The following is a 16,905-nucleotide window of genomic DNA, read 5'->3' as shown; positions in this document are numbered from 1 at the left end:
TTAAGCACAAACGATCGCGACGTATGATTGACAAATTGATTGCAGATTGGATGCATTTCCACTTTCCATTGGACAGCGAAATCATTGAGCTCAATTGCTAATAGTCGCCTTATTATGGGTTTATTTTAGTAATTTAATTTTACTGAGATTGAAAAAGTACCTATTTGTTTCCGAATCCTAAATTCGTTATCGTTGTTATTAACTGATAGACGTCCAATGATGGATAAAAGCCTTTTGTAGAGACTGAATCCAGCGACTCGTTTGATGTCATTTATTCTGCCCACCCAGGTTTGCACAACGGTGCGCTTTCCTATGCAAGGTCGCCACAATGCATAATTATTTCAAGGGCACTTTAACAATTACATAAATAATGGAAAGAGGCCTTCAGCAATGAAGGTAGTATACGATGCATTGGGAGGAGATTACTAATTTAAACAAGCCAGAAATCGGACCCCGAAACTCCCAATCATAAGACCACAGAACTGCTCCATGCAAAAAAGTGGGGGTATCCAAATTTTTTTTTTGTTATTGTATCGAGTGGCGTGTCAAATCAAAGAGGAGAAAATTCTGAGTTCATAAATATAAATGTACTACAGCATTAAAATATACCAAGCGACAGAAAAACAATTTTGCAATAAATATTTCAGCGTTTATTAAGACGATCGCAGTCGGGTTTTATTTATTTAGATTTTTTGTGCAAAATGTAGGAAAAATACCCGAGTACAGAACCATCAGTGCGCGAGTCCGACTCGCACTTGGCCGATTTTTTAGAAAGAAAATAGAAAGAGATCTTTTCTGCGTATCTTTCGCCTCATGCATTTTTTTTTCGTGGTTGAGCTTTGTACAATTGTTGTGAGTAGAGTACCTACCTGTATTCATAAAAGAGTCTCACCAAATAGATATTTCTTTCTTATCAACGTCAAATAAAGAATGATTCAAAGAATATATTAGTTCAAAACTTCCATCTCAATTCAGCTGCTCATAATGTTCCCGAACGACCGTTACTCTTCATTTGATTCAATTACCATTAACTCCACTAAATCTATTCAATTTCTGTATTGTTAAACGATTTTGAAATGGAAATGTGTGAACTTTATAGATTGTAAAGTTATTTCTGTTTTACAAACATTATTATCATAGTTATTATTATTAATTATTATATTATTGTTGTAAGAGACTATCTTATAATGCATTGGTGCGCAGGAGTTTAGGGTTCTGAGTGTAGGGTATATAGTGCGTATAATATTATGGGCCTGTTAAGAAGGTAATAATAAGAATTTTAGGTCTCTACAAATAAGTAATTATATAGTTAATATTGGGGATTCAAGTTTTTAATTTAGTATTTAAACTTTAGATATTTTTTCCAATAGTTTGTATAAAAAGTATCTACAAAGTAAAATACGCAATGTAAAGTTAATCTTATAATTACAATGCACATGCAAAAATAATCCGAACCAATTTAAATCCATCGTTATTGATATGAAAATCATTTTCCCGGGCAATATTTCCACGTATAAAATCAGCTGGAACAATTTTCATTTTGCAGCCATTGAATAATATATTATGACCGCTTTGTGGCTTTTCAGATGTTAATGGCCACTTAACATGAAACCAACGTGCTTTGTGTTGCCAGATGTCCACGACTTTACTCACGGACGCTTTTTCTTTGTTCATGCTTCAATGATAGCTATGACAGATATTATAATACTCTTTGAATAGATCATGGTTATCAGAACATGAAATAAAAGCTCAATCAATCAATCAATCAATTTATTTATTTGCTGATAGAGGTTTTACAGGTGTATTATAGAAATAGTCCAGCTGTATCACGCCAAGCTGGCATGCAAATACATTAATTTCTTTAAATTAATTTCAAGCTTTTAGCACAATTGCCTTATATCTTGATTGCTCAATGGAAAATCTTTCGTTAATCATCTCTTGAATTGCATCATAGGTACCTATTCCTTATTGCTAAATGTCTTGAGCATTTTCTGTTAATTAAAATACTAGGATTTTTTTGAAATAATAAATGCGATGGGCTCCCATAATCTCTTGGGATAGGATTTTTGATAGGTGAGTAATAATATAAAAACTTTTTGATTCAAATAGATTTTGCCAACGTTTTTGAATCGTTTAAACTCTAAAGAGTAAAGTTTGGGGAGACTGTTCCTAGCATGTTAATTAATTTAAGAATATGTAACAGTTGAATGATTTGAATAAATGAATGAATTAATTATTATCGCTGGAATGAATGAATAGAAATAACTCTAGTTTGGTATTACACTAATGAGATTTTATTTTTTATTTCTGTTTGATAGTCTCGAGTGAAAGTTGGAAGAACTTTTGTCTCATAAAAAGTGTACACTTATAATATTTGACAGGTATACGTAAGTATGTCTATATTTAATTTCTTTCATTCTTAACTTTCAGAACAATTTGGTGAATAGAATAGAGTAAGCCAGCGAAGTTTTCAATGAAAATTCAGTTGGAAAAGACAGAGACGGATATACGGGTAGCTGATAAATAGCGACGGCTGGCCATACATTGGCAATCCGAACACGCGCGGCATGCCACGATTTATATACAAATGCGTTCAGTGAAGTCGGCCATATTTATTTTTCTGTCCTAATGCGCCTCCTGAAATATTCATGTAGTGACCGCGTCATCCGTCTTGTTGATGTCCCTTGTAATAAGTATGACTTAATGCGGCATACTGTGACTTAGCTTGCCATGCCCTTGCCCAACTCTATGACGTAAAGAAAGAAAATAAAGAAAACTTTTTATTTGATTATTATAATCAGTGTAAATATCAGTGTACATAGGTAGAAAAACACAACTCCTTCATTTTTGAAAGTCGGTTAAAAAGTAGCCTATGTTATTCGTTGGGCAGTCCTCTACTTGTCTGTGAAAATCCTGTCAAAATCGGTTCAGCCGTTCCGAAGATTAGCCCGTTCAAACAGACAGGCAGACAGACAAAAATTTTAAAAACGTGTGATTCAGTTATGGTATAGACAGACAATCCAATTTTATTTATTAGTATAGAATATGGATGTATTAAAAAAATATTTCGAAAGTTCCTTGAAGTGTAGGTAAACACACTATCATGAAAATAACGAATAGCTATACATAGTTTATACAAAAAGACATTTAAATAGAAATTCCTGCTAAAACATTAAAACGAAAAGGGGATATTTACGATATCAATCGAGATCTATCGAGATACGCTCACTAGACATCTTGTCAAGATTTATAGCGCCACCGAATAAAATATGTAGATTTGTTCTACAGCGCAGCACTTATTGAAATTGCCGATTTCATTTAATCGCATTATAATCTGTTAAAGGATTGGGGTGCGGCTATTAGGGCCGGGGAAATTTATTGGAAGATAAATTGGTCTGCGTCAATTTATTGTTTCTTGAACATTAAAATTAATGTCAAAAAGAATAGTGCCTGAAAATTTTAAAACTCAGTACGTTTTTATTAACTAGTGCCACACTATTGCTATTAAATAAATACATGCAATAACAAACTTTTTAATTTCAATTTCCGAATTTCTTGATTGCATTAGGTACAGATTGCAATACGTATTTTATTCAACAGAAAATTTGAAAAACGAAAGGCATTTTCTTATATTTATAAAAATTTAGGTAATCAGTGTCATTTAAAAATACTAGACGATGGCCATGATCGCGTGGCATTCGGATTTTTGAAATCCCTACGGGATAAAAAGTAGCCCGATGTGGCCAGATGTCCGTCTCTGGGATACAAGCTACTGTAAGTCTACCAAATGTGAAAATTGGTTAAGCGGATGAACTGTGAAGAGGTAACTTCACGGTTCATCCGCTTAACCAATTAAAACAGATAGAAAGACGTACTTTCGCATCACACTATATTATAAAGGCGAAAGTTTGTGTGTATATATGTGTGTGTGTGTGTGTGTGTATGTTTCTTACTCCTTCACGCCAAAACTACTAGACGGCTTTGGCTGAAATTTGGAATGGAGATTGGAATGGTTACTTTTTATCCTGGAAACTCAAAGAGTTCCCACGGGATTTAGAGAAACCTAAATCCACGCGGGCGAAGTCGCGGGCACGACTAGTTTATAATAATAATGTATGAGAGTACTTAACTAAACATAACATTGTGTGTAATATATTCTTGTACACAATCTTTAAACTAAAATGAACGGTCTGAATGTAGTGGTATCCCTTTTGTAGTTTTTTGTAATGATAGGGTAGCAAGAATATTATAATATGTACCAGTCATTTTAGTTTTATAGATTGTGCACAACAGAATTAACCACATTGTGCTGTCTAAATCTTCGGTGGTTGCAGAACAAAGATTCCTTCGAGGTTTTTTAACAAGTTTATTCAAACAGCAACAGTTCTTTTACAGTTATTTTCTAGTGGGCAATAGAAATAATAAAAATGGATTCCAGTTTAATTCCAGTTGGATTCCAGTGTTGATACTAAACGAACCAAGGGAAGTGGAATAAAAGTGGAATTCACACATTATTACACCCACCTGCGCCCAGTTCATAATGGTCATTCGCTATCCAATTTAAGCGTATAATAAACGTGGAAAGTGGCGATTCTTTTGGAAATAATTGAGTAAAACCGTTCTCCCATTCCCACTGGCTCAGCGTTCGTGATGTCAATTGTCTGCAGTATTTTTAACGGTGTTTTACCTTAATCACTATGAACTCGGAGCTTTGGAAAGAAAGGCGTTTGTGTTTGTTAAACGAAATCGTTAGATATGCTTTTATGATTAAGTATGCAAATCACTATAACTGTTAGACAATATAGTAAAGTTATTTCTACTTGCCACGTCTATCTATTTGAAAGCTCTCATTAATAAAATATATTTTACAGATTTTTTGCAAATTGCAAGCATTTTTGCCTTTTCCATTAGGTACTCTACCACATTGCACATTTATATCCTTTCTCTTTAAATGTTCTAAATGATAATGCGATTTACAATTATCACAATATTACATATATTTATTGATTTACAATGAGTAGTTTAGATAGGTACCATTTTCGTACCGAACTCGAACCTGTTACTAATGGGGAAGAAGTGAAAAAGTGTGTATAAAATTTTATGTATAAATTATTGTTCATATTGTGGTTAAATGTTTATATAATAATATAACATGTTAACCTAATGTAAGCTTTAACGTGTAACGTTTTAAATAACTACCTACTATAGAAACTCATGAATACTTAACGTTCTTCGTTAACGTTAATTCAATAGTTTACGAAGGCAATTACATTTTGTAAAAGCGTACCCACCTGTGGTTTCAACTAAATTAAAATTCAACAAGTTAAATAAAGCCGAGCACTGGTAGAGTAGGCCGCGTGAAACAAAAGTTAGATTGGATCCCATTGGTCACACTTATACTTTTTACTTGTATTCTTAAAGCTTATCTGCCCCGGATTTCATCATCATCATCATCGTCAGTAGATAGACGTCTACTGCTGCACATAGGTCTCTTGTAGGGACCTCTACACTGCGGTTTTGCCGCCTGAATCCAACGACTCCCTGCGATTCGTTTGTTGTCGTCTGTGAACCTAGTGGGGAGAGTGGGGGAGGGGGTTTCCAACGCTTAGTTTAGCACTTTGGGACCCCAACGTAAATCAGTTTTTCGAACTGTCTTGTCCATTGCAAATTCAGCTTCTCAAGCCAAAATACAGCGTACTAGCCATGTGCAGATTTGATGTCATGTGACATTACCTAGGTAGGAAGAATTAACTACTAGGAAGAATTCTTACCTTTGAGAATATTATGGTCAATCTTTCAATATTATGGAGAATCAAATAATGTTACTATTGAAAATTTGTCATAATTGAAACTTTTATATTAACAACATAAGCACTTATTTAATAACTTCCATAATTATTCAAAAATTCAACATCGAAATTCATACGGATACGATAGAATTAAAACAGTCTTCAAAAGTTACCAACATTGATATTCATATTCATAAAATACCGTCTCACCCAAATTTTCTCTAACATCAATCATGACAGTACCTACACGGAAAACCTTTTAACAGGCAAAATGCACTTACCCCAGCAACACGAGAACAACGGGAACTAAAATCTCCGTAACGTGAGTAAGATAGCGTAATGAGGGTTGACAAATTAGTGCGTACTTTCACAGTCAACAAAACGGTTGACTAGTTCCAGGCTTTAATATAGGTATCAAGTAGTAACAGACTAAAGACACCAGCTATTAATTACCATACTGACTTGCAGCTCGCTCCTGCAAAGCGTGGGACTGCCATAACTTTTGTAATACATGGCATCGAATCTTCGCAAAGAGCAACCGCTGAGTTTCTTACTGATTCTTCTCGGTAGGAAAGGCATTCAGAATGGCATCGTAGTGATTCAGTGATTTTTGACAGTAAAAAGAATCCCTGGCTAATAATAATAAATCTACTGCATGCCAAAAGCACAACTGGTAAAAAATCGGTTACGTTGAGTCCAAAATATATTCTCTAGTATTTTTTTGTGTGTTAGGTGAGGTTATGAACAACGAAATTCATATTTATATCTCGTTCCACAAACATTTTCTCTAACATCAATCATAACAGTACACGGAAAACCTTTTTACGGGCAAAATGCACTAAACCCGGCAACAGGAGAGCAACGGGAACTAAAATCTCCGGAACGTGAGTTAGATAACGTAATAAAGGTTGACAAATTAGTGCGAACTTCCGTAGCTTAAAATTAATTACTATTGCAAGCTCTATTTTGCATATTTTTAACAGACTTCAAAAATTCAGGTAAAGACTACTAAAATATAAACGAAATAACAGAGGTTTATCCCAAGTACGTGATTTGTGTAATCGTACATCTAACTTTTCTTATTCATTTTAAAGCTTATGTTTTTTTACAATACTTATTTCTTACTACAATTTTAAAAAAAGACTTGCTAAATTATGCTTTGATTTCTAACCTATATAAATATATTTCGGATAACTGCTTGCAGTTTTTTTCCCGTCATATTTTAAGGAGTAGTTATCGAAATTGTTCCTATTTAAATGTATAAAAGTGGTCATCCAATAATACTAGTGCGACGGACGAATGAGAATAAATTTTAAATGACACTTTATACAACTTCACATCAGAATTCCACGTGAAAGTATGGCTTGAATTGAAATTTGAATTTTAAAGTGCACCGGATGTAGGCTTCAAATACAGCGGCAGCGTGCCTGAGGTTTCAGTCGGTACGTATAGTTTCCTTTTCCGGTGGGTAGTGGCGGATAAAATATAAGACTTCGGATTTTAGTTCACTATACTGTTTTAGTTTAATACAAAATTTTAAAGGTTTTAGAGAAATATCATTGCAAAGCTCTGTACCAGAGAACATCTAGGTATACCTACTAAAATAACGATGGGGAAAAATTAAGACTTTTCTTATATTTTTCTATCGACAACAAAAACTTAATTCTTTGAGATTTACTTATAAAAAAGTAAATGATGGTTTTTTTTAATTCCGTGATTTTTGATTTTTCGAATTTTCTGGGATGAATTTCTATGCCCCTCCCCGGGATGCAAGCTATCTTTGTACCTTTCGTCAATCGGTTAAACATCAATTGGCCTTGAAAAGTTAGCAGACGGACAAACTTTCACATTTATAATATTAGTATACACTTGTTATCATGGATTATACACATAAGTACTGTTGCGGCGCGTCGCTTGTAAATGCGTAACAACGCCTGGGAACTTGTCCCACTATAGTTGACGGGGCGCGAGTGAGTGGTCAGGTAACTATTTTGCACCCTGTCCCTCAGTTGGCTCGTAGGCTGGTTCTAACGTCCCGTCCCGTGCACCCCGGTCGTGCACCTCTACCGCGACAGGTAGATGTAATTTATTGGTATAGACGAAGAGAGGTTTCTTGAAATAAAATACTTATTTCGTATGCTAGTCTCTGGTCTGACTTGGGCTGACTAATTGGTCTCGGCTCATGGAGTGGTATTTATATCATGAAGCCAGTAAAATATTCCCACACCAATGAGTGAACCCTTCGAGACCCTCTTTATTCAAGCTAAGTTTCACACACTTATTTCTTAGCATAAAATAGGTTGATTTAAACACAAAAATGACAAGTTAACATAAATTTAACCTCAATTGGCCTCTATTCTAATTTCTATTCTCGCTAGGCTGCTAATAAATCTAAAACATAAGGGCCTTTTAACCTACACTACACTACTTGAGTCCCAAATTCTACGAGTTTAAACACTTTAGTCAAGCAGGTAGGCGACGCGAAGAGTCATAATTTAAACAGTTCTTGAAAAGCACCTTTTTTGTTGGCAAACAGCGAGACATGGCCCTTTGCCTAACTTATAGGTAAGTCGTGCGCAGAATTCACACAATATTAAACCTAGTCGCTAACATCCTCCCCCTTGTGCGTAGCACCAATCTTCGAACCTGGCGATGCTACATCTGCTGCATCTCAACTGAATCTGAATTCTGAACTGGCTCGACGTAGCACTCTTCTTCTTGTTTCGAAAACTCAGGATCAGTAAACCACATGTGACTCTTTGATAAGTTTTCTGGTACATCACGCGTGTCATCATCGTCTGGATTTATGCAGTGCCATTCATGTGGTTGGGTGACATTTTCGATTTCAAGTCTATGCGCCACAAATGTCTTGAAGTGTCTGGTGTCCGACTTGATCCATGACAGGACAACACTGGAGTCTGTCCAGTAAGTCTTTCTCTTGATTGTCAGATCTAACTCATGTATAAGTGATTCAGCTAGTCGGCTTCCCAGTAGTGCAGCTTGTTTTTCTATTTGCTCATCCCAGCCAATTCCACTTCTGCATATAATTTGCATTAGCTTTTTTCCTTGTATCAAAACTGGTGATGCCAGCCCTAACGGGTCTAATATGCTCATGACTGCACCAGTGACTTCTCTTTTCGTTGGAAATCTTTTTTCTTGCAGTATTTCTTGGGGTGTGTTCCGTAGACAAGTACGAAACCCGATGCTGCTTTCTTTGGTAAACCACCGTAAGCCTAGAGTTTTCTCTTCTTTTTCTCCAAGCTCTATTTCAGCCTTGTCTACATTTTCTTCTGTGATTTGCTGAAGAAAATTCGGTTGATTCGATGCCCATCCTTCTGGTACGAATCTTGCTGTTCTGTAGATGAAATCTATTTCTTGCGCAACTTTCACAAGTACTTGTTCGGAGTGAAAGCTATGAAGATAATCATCCATGTAATGGTTACATACTATAGCTGTTGCTGCACGTGGATAACGTTCTTTGAAGTCTTCTGCGTTTCTATTCTTCACAAAGATAGCTGTGCTTGGTGATGAAGTTGCGCCGAATATGACGGTGTTCATTCTATATTCTTTCGGTGGAGCGTCTCGACGACCTTCTCGCCATAAAAATCTCAAATAATCCTTGTCTTGAGGTCTTATTTTTATCTGCAGGATTATTTCTTTAATGTCTGCTGCTACTGCCATTGGGCCTTGACGGAATCTTGTTAGCACCCCGAAGAGATATTGCAGAAGATCTGGTCCCAATAGAAGAGCTTCATTCAAACTTCTCCCTCGGGACTTAGCTGCAGCGTCGAAGACGATTCTTACTTTCTTTTTTAATGGATGTTTGACAGAGAAGTGAAGAAAGTACCATTTTCTTTTAGAGTCTCGTTTGTTTGGCGCCTCTTCTGCGTAGTCTTCATCAAGCAGATGCTGAATTTGCTTGATATATTCATATCTGAGGTAAAGATCTTTATCCATTTTCTTTTCTATGGTGAACAGTCTTTTTTCCGCTGATTTGAAACTTTCTGGCATTTCATCTTCATTTTTCCACAGCAATCCGACTTCAAAGCGTCCATCTTCTCGCTTTTTACAGGTTTTTTCTAATATCGTGAGAGCTCTTCCATCTGAGTCTGTCGTAGGTCTTCTTGGTTGCACTCCCAACGATTCTCCAAATTCCGTCAGTGAAGCGACTGGTCGACCGGGTTTTCCTCTCTTAAATTCTTGAGATACGATCAGTTTCCAGTTGTCTTGTTCTATGAGTAACCAAGGTGGCTCAAACTCATAATAAAAAACACTTGTCATTTCTTTCAGATGTGGATATTCTTCTATTCTTTCTTTATCCAGGAACTGTGGAGCAAGATTCAGTTCTTTGATGGTGCGAACACGTTCAAGGCTTTTCTTTTCTTCTTGGTTGACTCCTCGTATTATTAAGTTGAGCTTCTCAGAGTCCCTCTTGCGTATCAATTTTCCTCCAACTGTTTCTAGCACCAATTCTTCTTCAGTTCCCTGTGCCCCAATATTCTTAGCTATTCGTGAATCAAGAAGAGAGACCGTTGATCCTTCATCCAAAAGTACTAGTATCTTCTGGGATCCTTTTGGTCCAAATACTTCTACCGGAATTATCTTCAGATAAGCCCTGGTTGTTCTCACTGCGTGGACTGGCAACATTGTATTCACTATCATTCCTAAATTCTCAGCTCCACTCGACTGTTCTGAGCTTATAAGCTCCGAGTGCAGCAGGGACTGATTCCCTCGTTTATCTGGAATGATATCCTTTGTTTCTTCCAAAAATGAAGCCTGGATCCAGTTCTGAACATGCGAAGCTGTGTCTTCTTGTTCCTCATCAAAACCGTCTTCTAAAGCTGAATTCGCAGCTCCACTCGACTGTTCTGAGCCTATGATCTCCGAGTGAAGCAGGGACTGATTCCCTCGTTTATCAGGAATTATATCTTTTATTTCTTTCAAAGATGACGTCTGGATCCAGTTCTGAACATGTGAAGTTCTTCCTCCTTGTTCCTTATCCAGGTCATCTTCTGAAACTCTGGTCGTTTCCACTGCGTGGACTATCATCTTTGTATTCTCTATAATTTCTGAATTCTCAACTCCACTCGACTGTTCTGAGCTTATAAGCTCCGAGTGAAGCAGGGACTGATTCCCTCGTTTGTCAGGAATGACGTCTTTTATTTCTTCTAAAGTAGAGGTCTGAATCCAGTTCTGAACGTGAGATGTTCTATCTTCTTGTTCTTTATCCAGACTAACTACTTTATCTTCGATTCGTTGTTTCTCGAATCTGATTCTGGCCAGATTAGCTGCTGCTTCAGCGCGCTGCAATTCTAAAAGCGCCAGTTCTTCTCTTGCTTCTAAGTCACGTAATCTGGCAGCAGTTCTCTTAGACCGAACTGACGTGCGGATAAAACCCCCTGATTCAATCGTCTTCAAGGTTCTGTTCTGGTTCTTCCACTCAGCCATCATCTCGTCAGTGGTCTTCTGTTCTTTGAGTCTAGCCCCATTTTCGAACATCTTCGTAACTTTTGTCGCGGTGTATCCCGAAGATTCCATATTTGAAGATCTTAAGTTCGTGGCTATAGCTTCGATAGATGTGGTCCCTTCTGATCTGCGCACATTCGCCTGTTCTGTTCGTTGCGATGTATTTGCGCGTAAGGGCACACATTCTTCCTTCTGGAACCTGGTGAGAGTCATATCTCTTGTTCCTGTTCGTAGCTTCACCTTCAAAAATCTTCAACTTCCAGTTCTAGAATCTGTCTTCCGGGATCCGGTTCGAAGGACCATTTGTTGCGGCGCGTCGCTTGTAAATGCGTAACAACGCCTGGGAACTTGTCCCACTATAGTTGACGGGGCGTGAGTGGGTGGTCAGGTAACTATTTTGCACCCTGTCCCTCAGTTGGCTCGTAGGCTGGTTCTAACGTCCCGTCCCGTGCACCCCGGTCGTGCACCTCTACCGCGACAGGTAGGCGTACTTTATTGGTATAGACGAAGAGAGGTTTCTTGAAATAAAATACTTATTTCGTATGCTAATCTCTGGGCTGACTTGGGCTGACTGATTGGTCTCGGCTCATGGAGTGGTATTTATATCATGAAGCCAGTAAAATATTCCCACACCAATGAGTGAACCCTTCGAGACCCTCTTTATTCAAGCTAAGTTTCACACACTTATTTCTTAGCATAAAATAGGTTGATTTAAACACAAAAATGACAAGTTAACATAAATTTAACCTCAATTGGCCTCTATTCTAATTTCTATTCTCGCTAGGCTGCTAATAAATCTAAAACATAAGGGCCTTTTAACCTACACTACACTACTTGAGTCCCAAATTCTACGAGTTTAAACACTTTAGTCAAGCAGGTAGGCGACGCGAAGAGTCATAATTTAAACAGTTCTTGAAAAGCACCTTTTTTGTTGGCAAACAGCGAGACATGGCCCTTTGCCTAACTTATAGGTAAGTCGTGCGCAGAATTCACACAATATTAAACCTAGTCGCTAACAAGTACATTCAATGAGTATAAGCCATGTATAAGTGTGGAAATTTTTATACACAAAACAACGCATACAATCTGAGAAGGAGGGAAAATTTAAATTTCATTTCAGCGCTGAACAATGGAAATGATGTGGAAACGACTTGAAAGAGCTGATTTCTGCACATTACCTATATACCTACCACAAAAATATCAATAAAACCTGCAAAATCACTGCCAATTTCTGCAAGTTTTAGTATATGGCAGAAATTTACTTGATGTTAATTTTTACACACTGCAAAGGACATGTAAGTTATTGGCTAATTTCTACAAGTTTTAATGCTAGTGCACACTTACACACCAAAAATACCGTTAGGTACTTTTTTCGGTTTAATTTTGTGATTGTACCTCGTACCCTATAAATATTCCATCGCATGCTATTCCTTACGAAGCTACCAAATAAACATATTAGTCTGTATCACAAAACAATCTGGAGCCACGACTACGGAACAATACCCGATTCAAGAAATCGATTCCAGCAACAAGTAACATACCAATAAAGTTGTGAAGTTGTCTGTGTTTGCAAATTAGTTCTCTTTGAAACGTCGCCAAGTAAGTTGCGTATTTGCTTTCACTTTGTACTCGGGTTCCCAGTTGCTAACTTGATTACACCGCACGAGTATGTAAATTATTTGATATATTACACTCAGTTACGCGCAGTGTAGGAGAAGTGGATAAGAATTTGAGTATCTAATACCATGTTCGTATTGTTCGATACTGAAAATTCTTGGGCTTAATTCCGTACTACGTACAGCAGAAATCAACACATCGAGCTTTAGAAAGAGATAACCAGCTCGGCTTTGTAGAGCATCGTCTCTTTCGTAGAGACTGACAAGTTAGCGACAAAAAATATGAGTAACAGAGACGACGCTCTACGAAGCCAAAGCTGTCGTTTATCTCTTTCAGAAGCTCGATGTCAGATTACTTACGGTCGGGTTCTGTACGCTCATTGCACGTGAAACCGGCTCTTCGCTAGATTACTCTAGTTTCCCAAGCTCTTTCCAAAAATTTAGCAATGCCGCCCAGGTCACCAGACGCTTCCAACTGTATATTACTGGGGAGCCAATGGAGATTGGAGAATGGATGCATTGTTTCTGTCGTCATGTCATCAGATCATGTCTTTAATAACTTGAGTAATAATCATAATGTACTATTATTATGTAATTATGTGCATTTAAATTACAACCAAAATAATGTTCAAATTAGATAAGGATAGTATCCCCTTCAAAATAAATTTAAATTCCCGCAAAATGCTGTGCCAAGTAGATTTTATTAAATACCGAATATCGGAAAATCAGATGTAAATCTTCCTTGAGTGAGATTTATTGTTAATTCCAGCACTAAGCTTATCCAAGCGTATTTTCAGAGCAGTGACCTGACGAACGGTTATAGTAAACTTTGTTAAAATATAAAATAGTTTGGATAGAGACATTTTTGGTGCGATTATTTTTCGTACTAATTGGGTCTTTTGCCCACTTTAAATACATGCAATTTTCAATCAAAATGCTTAGTAAACTTAACCTTGGTAATAAATTGTTCTACGAACCGTAATCATTGTTGAAAAACTGTAACACGAAACGCTAAATATAAACATAAATAACTTGATACCCGTGTATCATGTTACTTTGTATTGTAATGTAAAGAAGTAACGTCAAGTAGCGAAATTAGTAATATAATCAATATATCTGTAATAAGTTTATTAGCAACGTTGTCATAATTTGCCAAAAAATTCACATAATTTTAGATAAACAACACTTTTCTAACTGATCAATGGATTACAAATAGGATTGATTTATTAATTTCGGCCATAGATGTTTGCATAAGATGCCGCGTATAAAGTGTAAACCAATTTGGGGCATAATTATACCGATACCCCTATAAATAAAATATAACTACATGTACTTTCCTATAACGTCGCGCTTCTCTCATAACTTGCATAACCAACTTTTCCGAAGTTTCGTGCCCATTAATAATTCCCCCGAGGCGTTTCTAACCATGAAAAGAATATTTCAATGTTTTCAAGCAAACTGGATACAATCAAATTACCATTTGAATAGCGCCTATTTAAAAAACCGAACCGTATTTTGGGTGTTTTTGTTTATGTCTTAACTAAAACTTCTTTTTTGTTAAAGGAAAATTAACTGGGGCTATATCTAAAATTTGCTTCCAGATTAATATAGCGTTTGATCTGACTTTTGTAGCATAACAAAAAGGCACATTAACAAAAAACACAGTCTGATGACACTATAAGATTGTTTTTCGTTTTAATTTGTGTGAAGAGACACATAAATTTAGACACAGAGATGTGGTGGAAACGAGTGCACGAAGTTAAGCTATGGACACTTATGAAAAAATATCTGTGACATACAGGCGGAAAAATCGACAAAAAGTCGAAAAACGGACATACAAGGAGATACTGATTTCATAAGAGTTCCCTTATGTGGGGTTCCGTTTTGTGGAATACTAAAAACCAAAACGTAGTCGCAGCGCGTTGGTTGCTTCAGAACTGCTACGATTTCATTCACTTTTTAACTATGTTTACAAAAGTAGAAAAACAGAAGTTTAGAGAAGAATACTAGAATATTGTTATACCCTCGTTAAGCTCAAGTTGCATGCTTTTATTTATAAAAGTTTTCCCATTACAAAAATAATTTCTATTCCGTTTCTTTTCCACAAAAGCGAAAGGAGAATGAAAAGGCGATAACCTTAAATTGTCTTACACAAAGGTGGCATTATCGGTAAAAAAGATCTTTTCCACCTTTGTACGGCGACAACGACAGTTTTATATAATTACATCTGTGCCAAATGAAAAGCCGATTTTCAGGCGTTTTGTCTAGGTTATACGACTCACAAGTCTTGGAGGAGGATCAAAAAATTACCTCTAGTCTGGTTTGATGGCAGTCTTTGGTCGTGACTACATAGTTAACATCCTAACTGTAAAAGCGTGCCGCTAAGCCATTAATGTTCAGGTACGATAACATGAAGAAAATGATTAAAGAGTGGTAAATTATTTTGACGATTCAAAAGCACTTGTAAAAGTCTACTTGAATAAAATCTATTCTATTCTATTAGGGATATACTAGGTAAAGAAAAACTACCATACTTCTTACGAATATCGTCACTTCCGAAGTGAACATTATCACGTATCAGGTGAAATTGCTATCAATAGTTAACTTGTCGTCGAAGAAAAAGGGCCTGACAGCTCCAGTCAGTGCCGAAGTGCTGATGTTTCACTAGTCATCTGCCTGACGACTAACTCACTTTTCTAGGAATACTTACCATTTCTACACCGTGTATTCGGAATTCTGTTGTTTTAACTCTACCCACATAAGGAGTAAGAATAACAGTAAAATAGCTGTGAATTTGTAATAGGTATGTAGGATATTCCAGAATATCAGATATGTGGGCCATCTGGAATCAGAGGCGAGGGTCGAGGTTCTGCGACTAAACGCACATAAAAGGCCCCCGATTATGATCGATGACAATAATAACGCAGAAACGGGGCCCCTCGTTCATTATTTACCCGCGCACTTCGCCGCCGACGGAGAGTATTTTTCATGCAAATATTAGGTGCCCAGGCATTGATATACAAAATCCGAGATATACAGTTGTCACCTTCCTCGTTTTAACAGGGCTCTCTACGTCACTTAGTCCATACAATCGTAGTCCCAATTTCATTTGAATATTTAGCAACCAAAGTCCATGTAATTTTGCAGACATATTCTAGAAACTAATATCTGTGCCTGTGGTGTTTTAGATTTTTCTAAAAATATGTAGTTTTAAAATTACAGGGGCTCAAAGATTTGTATGTGAATTTTTAAGACCGCGTAACTTTGAGACTGAATATTTTAACGGAAATCTGAAAAATCACAGACATAGATATTACTTCCCGGGGCGTTTCTACAAAATTCTATTGAATATGATTGGTTAGTATTCCAATGAGAGACGAACTACGTTTGTATGGAGCGAGTGACGGAGAGACCCCTCTTAAGAGATAGACTGCTGCTGCTTCTGAAACATATTTATACATTTAACGGCCTTGTAAAACTCCCTACAACTCATTTTAATTATGATGTCTGTTTACCTGTAGTAGGGTTAACCAACATTGCGCCTTTCAGTGCAAGGTTACCATTCCTGCATCTTTGGACTACATCCCAACGTCCATTAATGATCCAAGCTATTGACCCCTATCTTATCTAATTGCCGCTTCAGCTTTGCAACTAGTTGGATCATTTTGGTTACTTTGCACAGACGCTCTCGCCATCGCCCGCTAAGTATAACCAAATTTTCTTAAACAGGGCCTTAATTCATTGTTTCAGACCCTTGTTTCAGAGCCGTGTGCCATCACTGCGAGGGATAGATATCGTTGGCGTGCCTAAAGATAAAATAAAATCGAGATAATCACGATTGACTACTTTTCTGTAAAAAAGAAATAAAGCAATTTATCGAGCTTCATTTCTATGCAATTGTGTCTCTTTCGTTTTTTACATCAATACTCCCAAGCGTCAGCCAAGTTTCATAAAAGCTCTAGCACCATTTTATGAACTCCTATTTTTATCTATACTTTAACGCCTCGGAAGGCCGTATCCCCTGTTGAATATTG

General features: G+C 36.9%; 1 protein-coding gene across 1 annotated transcript; it reads right to left on the bottom strand.

The window, feature by feature from the left end:
- Positions 1 to 8,146: 8,146 nt before the first annotated feature.
- LOC123865979 lies at positions 8,147 to 11,782 on the bottom strand. The gene is made up of 2 exons (XM_045907238.1): positions 10,925 to 11,782; positions 8,147 to 9,652 (listed from the first exon to the last, which is right to left on the bottom strand). The coding sequence occupies exons 1-2, from the start codon at positions 11,466 to 11,468 to the stop codon at positions 8,445 to 8,447; spliced, it is 1,752 nt and encodes a 583-aa protein (XP_045763194.1). The 5' UTR covers positions 11,469 to 11,782; the 3' UTR covers positions 8,147 to 8,444.
- Positions 11,783 to 16,905: the final 5,123 nt, after the last annotated feature.

Source organism: Maniola jurtina, chromosome 6 (genome assembly GCF_905333055.1).
Source record: "Maniola jurtina chromosome 6, ilManJurt1.1, whole genome shotgun sequence".
NCBI lineage: Eukaryota > Metazoa > Arthropoda > Insecta > Lepidoptera > Nymphalidae > Maniola > Maniola jurtina.
The sequence above is the reverse complement of the archived record's forward strand: the minus strand, read 5'-3'. Positions and strand labels throughout refer to the sequence as shown.

What these genes read in the sequence shown, in the direction of transcription:
- LOC123865979 (XM_045907238.1), bottom strand. Translation starts at nt 11,468, where the DNA reads ATGACTCTCACCAGGTTCCAGAAGGAAGAATGTGTGCCCTTACGCGCA. An exon ending in CGTCATTCCTGACAAACGAG is followed by an intron (nt 9,653 to 10,924) that starts GGAATCAGTCCC and finishes CAAACAAACGAG; the next exon opens with ACTCTAAAAGAAAATGGTAC.